Source organism: Pteropus vampyrus, unplaced genomic scaffold (assembly GCF_000151845.1).
Source record: "Pteropus vampyrus isolate Shadow unplaced genomic scaffold, Pvam_2.0 Scaffold130, whole genome shotgun sequence".
NCBI classification, from domain to species: Eukaryota; Metazoa; Chordata; class Mammalia; order Chiroptera; family Pteropodidae; genus Pteropus; species Pteropus vampyrus.
This window is the reverse complement of record NW_011888911.1, coordinates 2,006,120-2,024,204: the sequence shown is the minus strand read 5'-3', so window position 1 is coordinate 2,024,204 and position 18,085 is coordinate 2,006,120. Positions and strand designations below refer to the sequence as shown.

General features: G+C 40.4%; 1 protein-coding gene and 1 long non-coding RNA gene across 4 annotated transcripts; one reads left to right on the top strand and one right to left on the bottom strand.

Annotated features, from left to right (window-relative positions):
* Window positions 1–349: 349 nt before the first annotated feature.
* On the top strand, window positions 350–13,466 carry TIRAP (TIR domain containing adaptor protein). Of its 3 annotated transcripts, none has more exons than XM_011367088.2 (7): window positions 350–453; window positions 4,062–4,200; window positions 7,017–7,213; window positions 7,849–7,967; window positions 8,170–8,328; window positions 9,694–10,290; window positions 10,806–13,466. In XM_011367088.2, the coding sequence occupies exons 5-7, from the start codon at window positions 8,262–8,264 to the stop codon at window positions 10,823–10,825; spliced, it is 684 nt and encodes a 227-aa protein (XP_011365390.1). In that variant the 5' UTR covers window positions 350–453; window positions 4,062–4,200; window positions 7,017–7,213; window positions 7,849–7,967; window positions 8,170–8,261; the 3' UTR covers window positions 10,826–13,466. The 3 variants fall into 3 exon arrangements, with proteins under 3 accessions (XP_011365390.1, XP_011365389.2, XP_023390502.1); XM_011367087.2 differs by having other exon boundaries at window positions 7,017–7,231; XM_023534734.1 differs by lacking the exons at window positions 350–453; window positions 4,062–4,200; window positions 7,017–7,213 and having other exon boundaries at window positions 7,238–7,967.
* On the bottom strand, window positions 11,407–17,998 carry LOC105296800. The gene is made up of 2 exons (XR_896293.2): window positions 17,598–17,998; window positions 11,407–11,801 (listed from the first exon to the last, which is right to left on the bottom strand). It is a non-coding gene; the product is annotated as an uncharacterized LOC105296800 (long non-coding RNA).
* Between the last annotated feature and the right edge of the window lie 87 nt (window positions 17,999–18,085).

Here is an 18,085-nt window from a genome sequence, read left to right as displayed (position 1 = left end):
AGCATAAGTTGCAAAGATGATCCTTGACAGAAGCGAGGCGTTGAGAACAGACCTGAGAAAGGGAAGGGCACTCTGGGTGGAGTGAGCAACAGGGTCCAGGCGCAAAGCCGGAAAAGCAGCGGGACTCTCCTTCCCCTGAAGACTGCAGGTGTTCCTGCTAAGGCAAAGGCTCATCTTCAAGTTTCTGTCCTGGTGCTAGCTCCGTTGCTGCCCGCAGACACAGGTCCCTCTCCGCGGCCGGGAAGGCCGGGCTGTCCAGGCCTCGGACTGCCCCACTCTGGCACCCACCGGAGCCGCCAGGCGGAGCGCAGGAGAAGGCGGGGCGCGGCCCGTGCGCTTCCGGGGAAGGGGGCAGTGCCCCGACACGCGCCGCACTTCCCCTCGGCCCCGACCGCCCTCCCGGCGCCCTAGCCCGCCCCACACGTTCCGCAGGGCGGCCCGGCCCCAGCGCAGGTGAGCGCCCAGAGCAGGCAAGGGGAGCGGTGGAGCCCCGCGGGGCGGCGGGGAGGGCGAGGTCCAGGGTGGAAGGGCGCCCTCGGGTCTGGCAGGACCTGTGTCGGGCCCTCAGTCCCGCACTCCGCCCAGCCCTGGGCACACCTGCCGATGCGCCACCTCCCTCTTTCCTGCCGCTTTACTTGCTACCTCGGGCACCCGGGGCACGAAAACAGAATGAAAAGGTCCTCCGAGACAGCTGTCACCTTCCTGTCTCAAAGAAGCGGGTGCAGGGAGCCCTCCTTGAATTGTAGGGGGAGATCCTGGCTCGGTAGGGTTGTTTCTTCCACGGCCTCCCACAGCCTTCTCTGCTCTGCTCACTGCCTCTCTCTCTGCTCTCCCGAAGGCCTTTGTGAATGCGTTTCAGAAGAGCTTGGCTTTACTTAGGGTAATGACTTGTCAGGCATTCCTTCCACAGACATTTCACCAATTCTACCTGGGATGGGCAACGTGAGAAGTGCTAGAGTGAACAGGCCAGGTTCAGTCCTCGGTCCTTCTCCTCCTGGAGACAGACGAGTGAATTAGAAATCACCACAGGACCCTGATAAATGCAGCTCAGAGAGGGGAAGTTCTGTAGCTGACACACCTCACCCAGAGGGCATCAAGGGTCAGGAATGGCTGACTGTCACAGGAAGTCACGTCTAGTTGTTCTTTAAACTTTTTATTGCACAAATCATAAGTGTACAACTTACCCATTTTTCACATTTCCTGTGCAACCTGTGCATCCAGAATAAATAAAACATTGCTAATTCTCCAGATGCCCTCTTATGCCCACTTCAAATCAGGACTTTACCTAAGCATAACTACTCTACTGGATTCCAACATCATAAGATAGTATTACTTGGTTTTGAACTTTGATACACAGAATCTTATGTACTTTTTGTGTATAGCATTTTATACTCAACACATGAGATCCACCCACGTTGTAGTTAGCAGTAATTCATATGTTCTCATTGATGTGTAATGTTGCATTGGATGGATAGGCCACAATTTATTTCTACATGCTATTGGACTCTTGGATTGATGGACACCAGTTGTTTCCAATTTGGGGTTATTTTAAATGGTGCTGCAAAGGCACTCTTGTATTTGTCTTTTGGTGAACATACGTAAGCATTTCTGTTGGGTTTGCTCCTAGAGTAAAATTGCTGGATGTGTATATTTCAGCTTTAGTATATGGTGCCAAACAATATTTTGACTGGTTGTATCAATTTATACTTTCACTTGCAGTGTGTGAGTTCCTGTACCTCTACATCCTTACCAATACTTGATACTGTCTTTCACTGTAGCCATTTTGCTCACTGTGTGTGTAGTGGTGATGTACCAAGGTTTTAATTTGCATTTTTCTGAAGATTAATGACCTGTGCATCTATTCATATATCTAATGGCCATTTGGATGTTTTTTCGACAAAGTGTTCAATTCTTCTACCCATTTTCTAATAGATTTTATCTCTTTTACTTACTAGTTTGTAAAGGTTCTTAAGTATTCTGAATATGAGATATTTATTGGATATATATTTTTAAAATAACTTCTCTCTCTCAGAAGTTTGCTTTTTCACTCTCCTTATGATGTGTTTTGATGAACAGAAGTTCATTTTAATGTTTTCCAATTTATTGTCTTTTTCCTTATGGTTGTATTATTTAAGTGCAGTTTAAAAAAATCTTTGCCTACCCCAGGGGATGAAGGTGGGCGAAATGGGTGAAGGGGTCAAAAGGTACGAACTCTCAGTTATAAAATGAGTCCTGGAAATGTGATGTACAGCATGGTGACTATAGTTAATAATACTGTATTGTATATTTGAAAGTTGCTGAGAGTAGATCTTAAAAGTTCTCATCACAAGAAAAAATTATAACTGTATGGTGATGGATATTAACTAGACTTATTGAGATGATCATATGCAATATGTACATATATCGAATCATTTTGTTGTATACCTGAAACTAATATAATGTCATATGTCAATTATATCTCAATTTTTTAAAAATCAGAAAAATCGCCAAAGTCGGGAAGATAATCTCCTATATTTTCCTCTAAAAGCTATATCGTTATTCTCACTTATATCTACTATTCATTTGAAATTAATTTTTTTATGGTATGATATATGAGTCAAGATTCATTTTTTCACACAAGGCTATCTAAGTTGACCCGGGACCATCTATTAAAAAGACCATCTTTCCCCACTGCACTGCAGTGTCAGCTTTGTCATAAATCAGATTGTACAGATGTGGGTCATTTTCTGGACACTCTGTTCTTCCATTAGTCTGTCCCTGTTCATCAATATCTTGCTGCCTTAATTACTGTTGCTTTGTAATAAGTCTTTATTTTTCTGGTAGTAGAAATCCTCAGTATTGTTCTTGACCTTAGGTATTTTTATCAAGCCTTTTTCAAAAAAATATAAAAAGTAGTCATTTTGCAAGCTTAAAAGTGGCCTAATGTATAAGGGTATATAATTGGCATAATTTGTAAACTGTATACATCCATAAATTCACTGCTGACACTTTCTATATTAGTTCAATGCCTGCATATTTACATGAGACCTACAGCAAATATAAAATAAATTCACATCATTTTAGTTTAAAATGACCTTTATTTTAAACATATATAATATAGTTTAAGAAACTGAAATTTTCCAAAGACCAATTTGCTGCTTTTTGCAAAATATAGCAACATTGATTAAAATGCTTCCTATTCATGTTTGATCAGTAAGATAACTCCCATGTGACTGAAATACAGCCAAGGTTTTGGACTTTAATACCAAGGTAATAATACTTTTGATTTATAATTAAACTTTATAATAGTGGATGCTTTTACATATATATATAAAATATATATATGTATGTATGCACTTTTGACATTTTTTAAAAGTCATACATATATATATATGTATGCACTTTTTGACATTTTTTAAAAGTCTTCAAACCTTACAAAATGCTGAAAACCTTACAAAGTGCTGAAAACCTATGTGCCTTACTATATATCCAGCAAATGTGATTTAATATAGTTCATAAGACTTCAGTTAATGAACCTGAATTCTGTGACTGTTTTCTGCCTGCTAGAGTTCAATCTTCAATCTGACTTTATAGTAAAATCAGTAGTTTGGAATTTATTTCACAAAATCAATCCCAAATGCCGGGCACTTTTCAATTATTTCACTGCTTATAAATAACAATATAAATTGAGATCTAGTGCTTCCTTGTATCAGAAGTACCTGGTGAGCTCTTTAAAAATGCAGATTCTTGGACCTCACTTCTGAACTGTTGAATAAGAATCTCAGGGTATCAATATTTCTAAAAAGCTCTCTAGGCAATAATGAGATGCTGCTTGGTTTGAGAACCACTTACATGGCCCCCTAGATCAGTCCTTAGGTACATCAGAATCCTGGAGTACTTATTTAAAAATCAGGTTCCCAAGCCTTATGCCCAGAGATTTGATTCAGCAGATTTGGGGTGAGGTGCAGAAACTGGCATTCTAAACCATTATTGCAGTTGGTCTCTGTTCTTGTTTTCTGTGCTGCAAAACAGGTTATCACAAATTTAGCAGCTTAACCCAACACCTGTTTATTATCTCATAGTTTCTGTGGGACAAGGGCCTGGACAAGGTTTGATGAGTCTTCTACTGGGTTCTGACCTGGCTTCAGTCCACGTGTTAGCTGGGGCTGCAGTGCCATCCGAGACTCAGATGGGGAAAGATCCACTACCAAGCTTCCTCAGGTGGGTCACTGTTGGCAGAATTCATCTCCTTGCACTTGTAGGACTAAGGTCTATTTTTGCTGGCTGTCAGCTGGAGACCACTCAGCTTCTAGCGGCTGCCCACAGTTCCTTGACATCTGGCCCTCACACAACATGGCAAATTCTACAAAGTCAGCTAGGGAGTCTTGCACCAGTCTGCTAAGATTGATTTACACACACATACACACACACATGCACATATATATGTATGCACATAATATTCATATATATGCTATATTTATATATACACATCTTATATATAGTAAATATGCATAGTATATGTGTATTTATACACTCACATGATTTGTTACTATATATATATGTGTAGTATATATACATATACACACACATACATCACATATATAGTGTAACATAATCTTATGAGTGACATCCCATAGCCTTTGCCATATTCTATAGGTTAGAAGTCGTGGGTTCCGCCCACACTCACAGGTGTGAACACGTGGGCTATCCTAGGGTCATCACAGTCTGCAAAACCACTCTTAGAAATACTGAATTGTGTCTATCAAGCTATTAACAATTAAATCCAGCACTTAAAGTGACATTGTCCTGCAGGTCTTAATGACTGCTGCCCTGACAAATGTTTTAGCAAGTGTTTCAGATAAAAACTTAGCCTTTGAAACCAGTGTTCTTAAAGTCAAAATCAGGTGAAGTATAAATGATCATTTATTCTTTTCAACAAGTTAAACCTTTAAATAGACCACTTTTTAGCACTCACATGCAATGCTTTCTCATTCATTAGCCTCACGTACAGTCAAAAGACAGTGTATTAGCTTCCTACTGCTGCTGTAACAAATCACCGCAAACTTAGTGGCTTAATACAACGCAGATTTGTTGTCTTAACTGTTGTGATCACAGAAGTCTAAATTGTGATGGATCAGCAAAGGTGTGTTCCTTCTGGAAGCTCTAGGGAAGAAGCCATGTACTTGATTTTTCCAGTTTCTAGAGGCTCTCCAAATTCCTTGCTTGTAGTCCCAGATTATATCGACCTGTTTATATTGTCACATCTCCTCTCACTTTGATCCTCCTGCCTTCCTCTTATAAGACCCCTGTGATTACATTGAGCCCACCTAGATAATCCAGGATGATCTTCCCATCTCAAGATCCTTAATCACATCTGCAGAGTCCCTTTTTGCCATGTAAGACGGCACATTCACTGGTTCTGAGGATTAGGCTGTGGACATTTTGGGGGGACCATTATCCTATCTACCACAGATAGCGATTACAGCTTAACATAAATGTAATGTGAATTATGTATATTCTAATGCAATACCTCCATAGATTTCAGTACATTCCCTATGTAAGAGGTATTGGAGACCAGTTAGATACTGGATAATACTTCATACACTTTGGATTTTATACAGAACAGTGAAACTTCATAATATTTCTCTCACATAAGTTCCTACATATTGAAAAAGCACTCTAAAATATACTAAAGGTATCACACTACTTTTTTTTTTTTTGAAGATGCTCTTTACTAATTTTCTATCAAGTCTGTAATTATCTACAAAGTATGTATTTAGGTATATATTATTCTACTTCATGACTTCTTTAAAAAGCACAAGGAAACATGACTGCACGTAAAGCCACACAGCAAATCAGAGAATTGACAGAGCTGGTGATTAGCCCTTCCAGTTAGAGAGTTGGGTTCATTATCTTCGTATCTGCTTTACTGCTATACTTCCTAAATCTCATATAACTATTACTAAATCTTGTAAAGATTAAAGCATATTTGAATGTGATAGCTCTACAGCCTCAGCCGCACAAGAACTTAAAAGTAACAAGGAAGGTGCTGTGGGATTTTAGACTCCAGGAAATAGACGTTTATATGGATGGCTAATGGAAGTTATTTGCCATCGTGCTCAATTATCTTCTGTCAAAGATGCTGTTATTTCCTGTGTTTAAACTTTTCTATAACATTAGTCACAAGGGCTTATACTAACTCGCTTCCAGTGGCATATGCTGTTAGGCAAATGAATTTCTTCTTAACTGAGCAATGAAAAAGACAGTTATTCCAAATCAGCACATACTGCCAGAAGGGCAAGTAATTTCATAAAATGAGAAACTTAAACTTTTAAATCTATATCTGTTGAGTAAAAAGTGTTATGTTAATTTTTAATCTGTAGGCTATCATTAAAAATATCAAATGCTTCTCCAGTTTGTAAGTGTATCAAGCCCAAATAATGAATTTTAAAATTAAAATTAAATCGAAAAAATATTTAAATACTATAAAAACCAAGTGATACTCTGTCTTCTATTGAAGAGAAAAAGGATATCTTGAAAGGCTGAAATGAAGATGTCGAGAGAGAGCAACCCCTGATCTGGAAAAGGATTGCAAAACCTGACAGTGGTTATCAACACTGTCTTAACTTCAGACGAGCACGTATGCTATTTGAAATCGAGAGAATATTAGGCAGGAAAAGAAACACATACACATGCTAATGTTCACCTTCGTGTCCTTTTGGCTGGCTTAGCAGCTAACTGCTTTTCTCTTTCAACTATATTTCTGATTCCTGCCACCCAGCTTTTCTTTCTGCTCCGCCTTGCTGCTGAAGTTTGTTCTTTTTTTATTCTTGAACTTTGATATATGTTCATGAACCAACCTCTTATCTTATATTCATCAGCTTAGCATAAAGATGCTTAGCATTTAGCAGTGAACGAAGCATTATTGTCCAACATGGAATGACATTCTTTAAATTTTGAAACCCCTTATTTCAGTGTGTCTAACAGTACAAGTTTTTCTATGTAAGTTCTCAGGGGCTTTGTTTTCAACTCTGCAGATCCTGCAAAGAGTGAGGAATCAGTCTTCTGCCAATTGCTCCACAGCTCTAGAGCAAAGCTCTCTACCAGCCTTTCATCTGCAGCTCTGTCTTGTGTCAGGGCAAGTTCTGCCCACAGGGTGTCCTTCCAGAAACCTCGTCTGAAAGAGCCTCCACCATCAGGGACATCCCTGTCATTGTGGTGGGAAGAGAATATGGCAAGTAATCCACCTAAGGTATTCTTGGTCCTTTGCATTTCCATATAAATTTGGAAGCAGTTTGACAATCCCTTCCCCCAAAAACAACCAAAAACCTTCTGGAATGTGGGATAGCATTGATCTAAATATTAGTTTGGGGAAAACTGATGACAACATTGACTCTTCTAACCATGAACACAGTATGTCCCTCCAATATCTAGATGATTTTCTGAGCATTCTATGTCATGTACCATCAGTACTTTACATAAATTAGCCCATGTAATCTTCACAATAACACTGAGAATCAGGTTCTAGTATGACTTCCATTTCACAGATGGAGTAGCTAAAGCTTAGCAAGATCAAGTAGCTACCAAAGCCACAGTTAATAAAAGGTGAGAATCCAGGCACTTGGCCTGCACCATCTGTAGTCTTTACCACTATGTGACACTACATCCCTATGTTGACAGCTGAGGGAGGGAAGAATCGAGGGAGGGAGGGATGGGTGGGTAGATGAAGAGAGTTACTCAGGGGAAGGCAGACTTAGAGAAAAAGTTACCCAAGTTTTCTTACATGTGTTCTCTCTCTTCTGCTCAGCATCTCTTTTCCTGCATACATAATTATTTGCCCAAATAGTAATTGTCCTTCTCCCATTTCAGCATTTACACAGCTCTGTAAAGAGCTGCCTGCCAGCTGCCCTTCCCCAGATCCTGAATGCACTCTGGGCCAGATGGAGCAGAGAGCAGACTCTCTACTGGTCATGCTGAGCTCATATTCTGTAAGTCTAACCACACCACACAGATGTGGGTTTATCTAGAAACCAGCCACAATCATAGTGGTGTCTCCCCTATGAGGTTTGATGGACCCGTTTAGAGACTGAGTCTCTGTCAAGTATTAGGAGAAAATATCAGACCTCACCCTCTGGGATTGAGAGTAAGGTAAGTACAGCTTTTGTGATTCATTCTCTCGGACTCTTATAGGATGGCTGTTCCATGAGGTCAATACTGGGTCCCCACCCTTCTCCCGCCTTACCAATGCCTGGTCTCATGGGGTTAGTTGTGAGTCCAAAACTATGGCATCATCCACCTCCTTCCCAGCTCCTGGTTCCCGGTCTAAGAAGCCTCTGGGCAAGATGGCTGGTGAGTTGAAGCAGACTCTTAATGCTACTCTTGCTCCTGTGAGTGTAGTCCTTATATTCCTATTGGCAAAGTGGAAGGCCTGCCTGGCCCAAACACAGGGGAGAGAGGCAGAGAGGCTGACAGTGGGGGAAGTGGGGGTGGGGGGTGGGTGGGAGCGGGAGTCCTGACTTGGCCTCAGTGTCTAGATGCTTTGTGGTGTGTGAAGAGAGGAAGTGTGCATCAGTGGAACCTTCAGTTCTTCTGGCCCACAGATTTTCCAGGCAATGTCAGTTAATTTTCCTAGCCTGGAAACCATGGTGCTAAGTGGTTAACATTGTGTCTCTTACCATCTAAATCTTCCAGAACCATTCAGAAGCAGCAGCCAGGCAGAGAGAGAAAACAAATCTCCAGAACACCACTACCAAAAGCTGGGGAGGCTGAGTTAAAATCATTATGGAGTACTGACAATATACTAGACACTGCATTATCTCAGTGAATCAACAGCTACTAAAATGAACCCACTTTACAGATGAGGAGATGGAAAGACTTACTTGCTTAAGGTCAAACAGAAAGCCAATAGCAGGTCCACAATCAGGTTTTTGTCTGACTCCAAAGTGTAAGCCCTGAATCACTAAGCTTTATGTTCTCCGGGTACTCTGCGCAATAGCCCTCTTCCATACTTTCTTTTTACCCATTTAGCAACAATCTAGGATTTCTCAGGGTCAAACAGATGCCAGTCTCTCCCATAATGGTAGCTTGCCTTAAGCCAAAGTCACCTCACCTCAGTGCTGGAAGTGGGTTTGGCGACTGAACCCACTTTGGTTGACTAGTCAACTCTAGCAGAAATTCTGGTTAGGGTAGGCTGGAGTGCCAGAAATCCAAGGGCCATCTTTCCCAATCAAGCCGGTAAAAGAGTTTTTTGTTATTGTTGCTTTCATATTTTTGTCACACCAAAGCTTTTTAAAAAATTGAGGTGTACTTGACATACAACATTGTATTGCAAAATGATCACCATAGGTTTAGTTAACATCCATTACCCTACATAGAGAATTTTTTTTTCTTGTAATGAGAACTTTTAAGAGCGATTCCCTTAGCAACTTTCAAATATGCAATAGAATATTAATTATAATTGCTTGCTGTTCTTTACACCCCAGGACTTATAAAACAGCCAGAGTTTTTATGACTTCCCAAAACCTTTAAAGATAGTGGAAACTTTGGGCAAATCCTAAGAGATGTGCAGAATAACTGGGCAGTAGATCTGAGAATCAGGTGGTGTTGGCCTGTGCAGAAAAGTGGGCAGGATTCCGCGACCCTGTCCCCTCCTCTGTGCTACTGGAAGGAGGCGACCTGGTGAGAATTCAGCCCTGAGCAGAGTTTCTCCCGCAGACTGGCTCAGGCAGGCCCTGTCGAAGAAGCCCAAGGAGAAGCCTGTTTCCCAGGAAAGCACCCCCAGTGATGCGCCGCAGCCGAGTTCGCGGGAAGTCCACTCACCCCCCAGCCTCAGCTCGGCCACGTCGGCGGTGTCTCCTGAGCTGCCCCCCTCCTACGAGGGCGCCACCAGCAATAACAGCAGCGGCCGCTGGAGCAGGGATTACGATGTGTGCGTGTGCCACAGCGAGGAGGACCTGGCGGCTGCGCAGGAGCTGGTCGCCTACCTAGAGGGCAGCTCTGCGGGCCTGCGCTGCTTTCTGCAGCTTCGCGATGCGGCCCCAGGCGGCGCCATCGTGTCCGAGCTGTGCCGGGCACTAGACAGTAGCCACTGCCGCGTGCTGCTTATCACGCCCGGCTTCTTGAGTGACCCGTGGTGCAGGTATCAGATGCTGCAGGCCCTGAGCCAGGCCCCGGGTGCAGAGGGCTGCACCATCCCTTTGCTCTCAGGCCTGGCCAGGGCCGCCTACCCCGCGGAGCTCCGCTTCATGTACTTCGTGGACGGCCGGGGCCCGGACCACGGCTTCCGCCAAGTCAAGGATGCCGTCCTGCGCTGTAAGCTATGCAAGGAGGGGTAGGGGAGGGGGTCCGCATCTGATCTGCTTGGGCATTCAGGAGACAGCCCCTGTAACCCAGTAGTTCAAAACATAACCTTTGTAAAGTACTGTGTGTGTCCTAGGCAATTACTTAACCCCTCTGTGCCTGGGTTTCCACACTGGAAAGTTGAGAATGATACCATATCTCTCAGTAAGTACATACAGTAAGTAAACGATCAGAGCAGGGCCTGACACGTGTCAAGTCTGCCATTATCATGATTAGTATTCACAATATGAGTTTTTCTCACTGAGGTCAGGTTAGAGATATCCACCAAGAGCTGGGAAAATACCAGGAGGGACACTGGTTTAGTAAGGCAAAGCGGTGCAAAACAGTAGAGCAGAATTGCCTCTGATAAGTGTATCCAGGGGAGGGCATTATATTACAGTGGGTTTGGAAGTGAAATAGATTAAAAGGTACAGAGATGCTGGATTTGGAGAAGATGACAAGACCCGTGATTCTGTTTGGCCTTTCAGATCTGCAGAACCTCGGCTGATCACCATAGGACCCAGAAAATTGGCAGAAATCTGGAAATCCAGTTAGAGCGCCCAGGCCTTGGATCCAGCAGGTGTAACAAGGCCTAAGGAACCAGAGTTGGCAGCACTTTGTATATGTTCCTGGGATCAGATTGCCCAGCGGGCTTCCCTTACTGTGGGCTCCCCAGGAAGGCCCTGGGAAAGCTGGGGACTCCCCCAGGAAGACCCTGGAGAAGCTGGGGACTCCCCCAGGAAGGACATGGGGAAGCCAGAAACTGGAAGTAGTAGGAGGAGGTGCTGTTACCAAGATGACTACCAATGTTTTGCCTCTTTTCTAATTGGACATGAGTCTGACACATCCCCATGCCGTCTTCCCCTGGGATCAGGCACTGGTGTAGAGATGCACGCCTCCTGAAAAGGTGACTCACCTAATGAATGAGCTAGAAGCCTAGAGTGAATGAGCATGCCTCAGAGTGAATGGTTTTTCCATTTGCCTGGGGAAGCCCTGGAACAGGGAGAAAGCCACAGGTACCAAGTTCTTCACATTCACACTGCTGCCATTCTTTCTCAGTGACATCATTCACTTCAGAAAGCTATATGAAAGATGCACTGAGCACTGTACTGTATTTATTTTTACTGCATGTGTGCCACTAAAGACCAAACCTAGAAAGCATTCTGAATAGACAGGAGAGGGCAGGGAGCAGGTGGGGCGAAGAAAAGGAAAGCTCTGACCTTTTACCTGGGATCAAAAGCCCAGGTAAATGCTTTGACATACGGAGGCCTCATCAGAGGTCTGGCTAGAACTCATGCTTTACCTTTGCATTGAGGGGAATCAGCATTTTCCTTTTGGCAGGTGCCTATGTATCTTGTAGGACAGGCAAGATTTCATTCATCTGTGCTCAGTCAGTTTGTTGTTAAACCGAAATAATTTCTTGTTCCTCCAATACGTGTACTTTTGTGCCTCTTCTCCCACTTCTACCATGTCCCTTCCTTTTACTGAAAAAAATTAATACATAGGTAAATTTAAATTGAGATACATTTAAATTTAAATTGGTATATAACATTGTATATTTCAGGTACACAAGTCAATATTTTTATATATTGTGAAAACATTTTATATTTTCAACTATGAATTATTTTATTACATACAAAAGGACTAAAGCACACTATAATGTACGCTCATGTACCTATCACCCAGCAAAGAAGCAAAACCTTATAATCCCAAAGGTGCTCCCTTTGTGCCCTTAATTATTCTCCTCCCTCATCTCACTGGAAGTAACTACTGAATTTTGAAATCATTCTTAGGTTTTTGTCTTAAAATTTATTGCATATGTATGCATCCCTGTCAATATATTTACTTTCACATGGTTTTATACTTTACATAAATTCTTCTTTTTGCTTTGCCATATAAGATTTACCCATGTTGAGGCATGTAACTCCAGTAAATTCACTTTCGTTGCACTATGTAAACATGCCATTATTTACAAATGAACATTTGGTAGTTTCTAGTTTGTTTGTTTTTTTTGCTATAAAAACAATAAGCCTCTGAACATTTTTGTACGTATTTCCATGAGTAAGATTTTCTAAGATTTAGCCTAGATGGGGAACAACTGGGTAATAAAGAATACACATCTTCAGTTATGGTAGAAGATATCAAATTTTCTTCCAAATTGGTTGTGCCAATTTATGTTCCTACCATTTGTGTACGAGTTCCCACTTTTTAATATTAACACTTAGAATATCAGATTTTAAAGTGTTTGCTAATCAGGTGGCTGAAAACTGGTATCTTATTATCAAAATATTATTTTTCTTACCTTTTTAATACAAATTTGATGAATCATATACTCAACACCCAGCTTCAACAATTATCAACTCCGAGCTAAGCTTGTATCAATAACCCTACTCTTTCCCTCTGAGATCTTTTGAAGCAAATCTGACATTTCATTCCTCCATACTTGTGTTTAAATTATAAGTTTTAAAAAATATGACAATATAACAGTATCTTTTAAAGAATACAAGTTTTATTTTTTTTTAATATAAAAACTTTTACCTATACTTTACAGTCTATGTTTTTTTGTCTTATTTAGGAAACCCTTCCTTAATCCCATATTTTCTTCTGGAAGTATTTCACACGGAGGTCTTTAATCCACCTGGATGTTTTGTTTGGGTTTGTTTTTGTTACCGTTGCTCTTGGCTTATAAGTCAGAGATCCAATTTTTTTTTCTGTTTGCACAGTCATTATTTACTGACCAGTCCATCCTTTCCTTCACTGACTGTGATGTTACTGCTTGTCATATGCGAGGGGTCTCGTCTGGCTTCTCCAGTCTCCTTCATTTTTGTGTGTGTATCCCTGTATCAGGGCACAATGACTATGGTTTTTAATAAGCCTTGATAACATAGGTCAGTCAGTCCCACTCTTATTCATCAAAATCACTTTGACTTTCCTTCTTCCTTTACTCTTTCATAGAAATTGTTTATTCAGGTTCCAGGAAAATGCCTGTTTTGTTTTTGTTTTTTTCTCAATTGGACTTAAATTGAATTGATTCATTTGGGAAGAATAGATGTTTTTATGATATTGAATCTTTCTCTTCATAAAAATGGTATGTGTTCATTTATTGATGTCTTTAAATGTATTTCAATAAAGCCTTATAATCTTTTCAATGTGGGTCAATCACATCTTTTATTAGATTTATTCCTTGGTACTTCATATTTTCTGTTGCTACTGTAAAAGTTATTTTTAAATTTTATTTAATCTATTCAGTAATAGTAAGGATTGCAATTTATTTTGTATACTGATCTATTATTAAGCAACTCTTGGAATTATTTATCTTATAAGACCATAGATATTTGTTGAGTTTCTATATGACAATCATATAATATGTAAAACAAAACCTTTAGTTTCTTGTCTTTCTGTGCTGCCTGGAACTGCAACATGCTGAAAGTGACAGCAGCAGCCATCTTTGTCTCATTCAATAATTTCAAACGGAATATGTCAAACATTTCACCATTAAATGTGATATATTACTTTTAGGCTTGGCCTCTACAACCTCCCTCATGATACTCTTTTCCCATCGTTTGGCTGAGTTAACTTAGATGACCTGTGTTGTCTGTGGGAAATCCTGGATCTCTGAATGACTATGTAGAACCCTCATCAATGCCTACTAGTCACTGGTGGCTATGTCTTTTTTTAATAGTGTAAACAGGGCATTATTCGCTCTAATGTGGTTTGTACCATACCAGTGAGTGAGATTTAGGCTCTTATTGAGTTAAGCTATGGATATCAGGAGTTTATTTTTTATAACACATGGCAGTACTTTACCTAATGCACATATCAAAAGCATTATAAATTTGCAAGTGCAAGTATCTAGGCAGATGACTTTTTTCCCTCTAAAAACAGGGGGGAAAGGAGAAGGGATCTTGAATCAAGTAGGATTAGCTTTAAATTTATCTTCAGTTCTAAACCAGAATAAAAGAGAAAAAGTATACATTAGTTTAGCAAGATACTCTGTAAAAAAAAAAAAAAGAGGCTACAACCAAGAAATTTTGTAAAATGTGACCTCTCTCTGAGCCATCTGAAGAGTAATAATATATAGCAAATTAAATACTCTGAAAACCCAGGAGTTAAATCAGATCTGAAAACTATAACCCATCTTCCAAATATGATCCACTGCCTGTTTTTTAAAAAAATTTATTCAAATTTAAAAAAGTGATATTTGTCGCAGGTTTTTGGTTTGGTACATATATTTTAACAACTTCTAAGTGTCTTGCTGTTTCTAGTTAAGAGTTTTACTTATCTTAAATGAGTTTTAAATTTAATCTAGAATTTCCACATCTACTGAGATAATGTGGGTTTTTTTTCTCCCTTTTAAATCACTTCATATAGTGAATAAAATTAGATTTTCTAATGTTAAGCCAGCCTTACGTTCCTGGGGTAAACTTGATTTGACCATGATGTATTACCTTTGTTATGAATTGCAGGATTCAGATTGCTAACATTTTTTTTAGGATTTACATCTATGTTCATATATAGGATCAGCCCATAATTGTCCTTTCTTGTATTCCTCTGGTCGTGTTACCAAGGTTACACTAGCTTTATAAAATAGTTGGGGGGTGGTCCCTTTTTTTTATTCATTGAAGAGTTTGATACTGTTCCTTGAATGTTTGGCACACTCATCTGTAAATCTACTGGGCCTAGCATTCTTTTTATGGGAAGATTTAAAACTGCAATTCAATGTCTTATGGAGTTATAGATCTATTTAATTATAGATCTCTCTCTCCTGGAGTCAGTTTGGCATAGAATAAAAAGTCTATAAAGAATACAATACTGGCTTAAATAGATTTTTCAGTATGAATTTCCTGGATTATGTAGGCAGTAGGAATCTGAATTCTAAACCTGCATGAAAATTGGCCTGTGGTTATACATTTTCAGGGGATATTTTTTCTTCCCTCCAGAGCCAGATGTGGAGGCAGATAAGTTTCCTAAATATCTTGTCTCCTTTAGTGGGGCATCTTTTATTTTTTTTTTAAATAGTTGGCCCTTTCATTGAGGTGGTAGACCTCTAGAGATCTAGGTTCTATTGTAAGTTCTTTCTTCCAATTCCTCAGCTGACACAAGCCCAGGTCTTGTCTCCTGTGTTTTCAATATCACATTTAAAGCTCAAGGGTCTAGATTTATAGAAACCAGAATTCACTCTTAGAATTTCAGCTTCAATATCACTGACCATTCTATAGATTCATGCTCCTGCATTTTTTGTTTCTTAAAATTTTATTTTCTTGAGAGCTGTAATGTAACCAAAAGGATGTTTTTAATTTTGCATCCAGAATGTTCAAGTATTTTCGGCTGACATGTTTTTAGTCTCTAATACCTGAAATGGAAGTGTCTAGTCCTTCTTTAGATTAAAAAAATTGGGGAGAAGTTTTGAGATTCCTCTAGAAGACTGAAGGATTGATGGTTATAGATAGACTAGGGCTTTCTAGTAATAACCTTCTAATAAAGCATTGTCCAGTTGAACTTACTGTGATGGAAATGATCCACATCTGTGCTGTTCAGTATGGTAGCCACTAACCATACGTGACTATCAAGTACTTGAAATGTGGCTGTATGACTGAGGAGCTGAATTTTTAATGTTATCTAATTCTAATTAATTTCAATGGAAATAGCTACATGTGGCTAATAGCTATTGGATGGGACAATGCAGAGCCTTCTGTTTTCAAACAAACTAAACTTAAAAAATCAACAACCTCTGAACGAAAAGACCTCTGAAGCCAGCTGAAGCTCTACGGGTCCCCTGCACTCTGCTGTCTGGTATTCTAATAGGTCCTCTGGTGGTTGAGGCTTCCTGTGAGCTCATCCTTCCCTTGAGCCAGTGCTTCTTAGGACTAGAATTCTGACCTTACAGATATTTTAATCAGAATTTTAACTGCATTGCTGAATTTGCCACTAATGAATAAATTTCTCCACAATTTCATTTTCTCTCTCTCCTTTGCTCACCATGTTTTAGCCATAAGGGCCATTCCTGTTTTTAAAAAATATCAAGCTCATTACTACTTAAGGGTCTTTAGCATCTGCTATCCACTCTGCCTGAAATACACTTTCCCGGCTTTTTCCTTTTTATCATTCAAGTCTTAGCTCAATGTCACCTCTTGAGAGGCCACACATGACCACCTTATTTAAAGTCCTCCCTATGCCCAGGCTTTATCACATTGTCCTGTTTTACTCTATATATAGCACAGTAATCACTACCTAAAATTATATTTAACTCATCTCCATTAGAATGTGAACTCTACGAAAGTAGAGGTCTCTTCTGCCTTATTTCAGGACAGTGCCTGGCACATAGAAAATTGAGTCCTAGAGAGGGTTAAGTGACTTCCCCGAAGTTGCATAGCTAGTCAGTATTGGGGCCAGAATTCATGGCTCCCATTTCAGGGCTCTTTTTATTAAAACATAGCCATTCTGCTCAAAATTTTTTTCCAGTTGCAAGAAAGAAAAACACATGGATGAAGGGGGCAGAAGGAGAAAGGAAAGAAGGAAGGAGGAAGGAAGAGCGAGCATGTACACCTAGAAATTTTAAGATCAGGGCCGTGGAGTTTTGAGTAGGTTTTGCTGTTGCCATTTGCCCTCAGGACATTTTGTTCTAGTGTTGCACACAATTTATAATCTCTTACTGTATATTACCAGAAAGTGAGAGAATGTACCCTGGAAACTTATGAACAAGCAACAGATGTTTCTTATTGAAGATAATTACTCCAGTTCTTAAGTTTCTCCTACTAATGCTCTTTGCTTCACAAAACAATTAGCCTTTTATCAACTCATAATATGTATTTCTGGTATAAATAATCAACCCCAAAGCAAACTGTCCTTGACATATAGTACATTTCATGATTTACTGACTGAAAATTGCAAAAATTGCCCCCCTCGTTATTTTATCGGAAAAAAAACAAACTCAAAATAAAACTAAGATGGGCAAAAAATAAAATTTTTGACTGAAATTTGCTGTATCAAATCTTGACAAAATTTAGATCTGCCAAATAATGCCAAGGAAAAGGGAACTAGCCAGATATAATGGGCACAAAAGAAACTTGTAAAGGCAGAAATTTTAAGTGAACATTTTATATCCTCCCCCCAACCCCCAAGAAAAAAAGAAGAAACTCTGATAGATGTATCATATGAGCAAATCACATCCCAGGATAGCACAGCTGACCCGTGGGCAAACTAGGTAGAGGCGCAGAAGCCCTCGGCCCAGAAGAAAAGCATCAGGTGATGGGAATTTATTTTTGCCCTTGTCCACTCACCTTTCTTTTCGTTAAGAAGTATCCAATCTATAAAGAAAAAAATTGAACGCGATGAAAATTCTGTAAAATGAAAATGGGTGAAAAACAGAAACGGTTTAAGTGCTCTCTACAAAAAAAAAAAAATCAAGAAATAAGATCTCCTCAACAGATTAGTTTCAGAAGCATTCCTTCCACGCTAACTAATCAGTGTTGGTATAATTCTTGTTAAAATGTCCGTATTCAAACAAGGTGTTAAAGCCTTCAGAGTCGGCTGAGGTGGCCTCCCCACCGCTGCACCGCTAGTTAGCCTGTTTAGGGGCTCGCTGCCTTCTTTTCTCTTCCCCCAGCGCCGGCCTCAACGCAGGCTGACCAACACGAGAGAGCCACCGCAGTAACTTGCATGAAAAATGCTCATCGGGACAGGTCGCAGTGGGTCAGCGCCCGGAAGCCTCGACGCGGAGCACGTCGGGAGTTGTAGTAGCGGCCAGCCGCGCAGGCGGGCGGGGCGC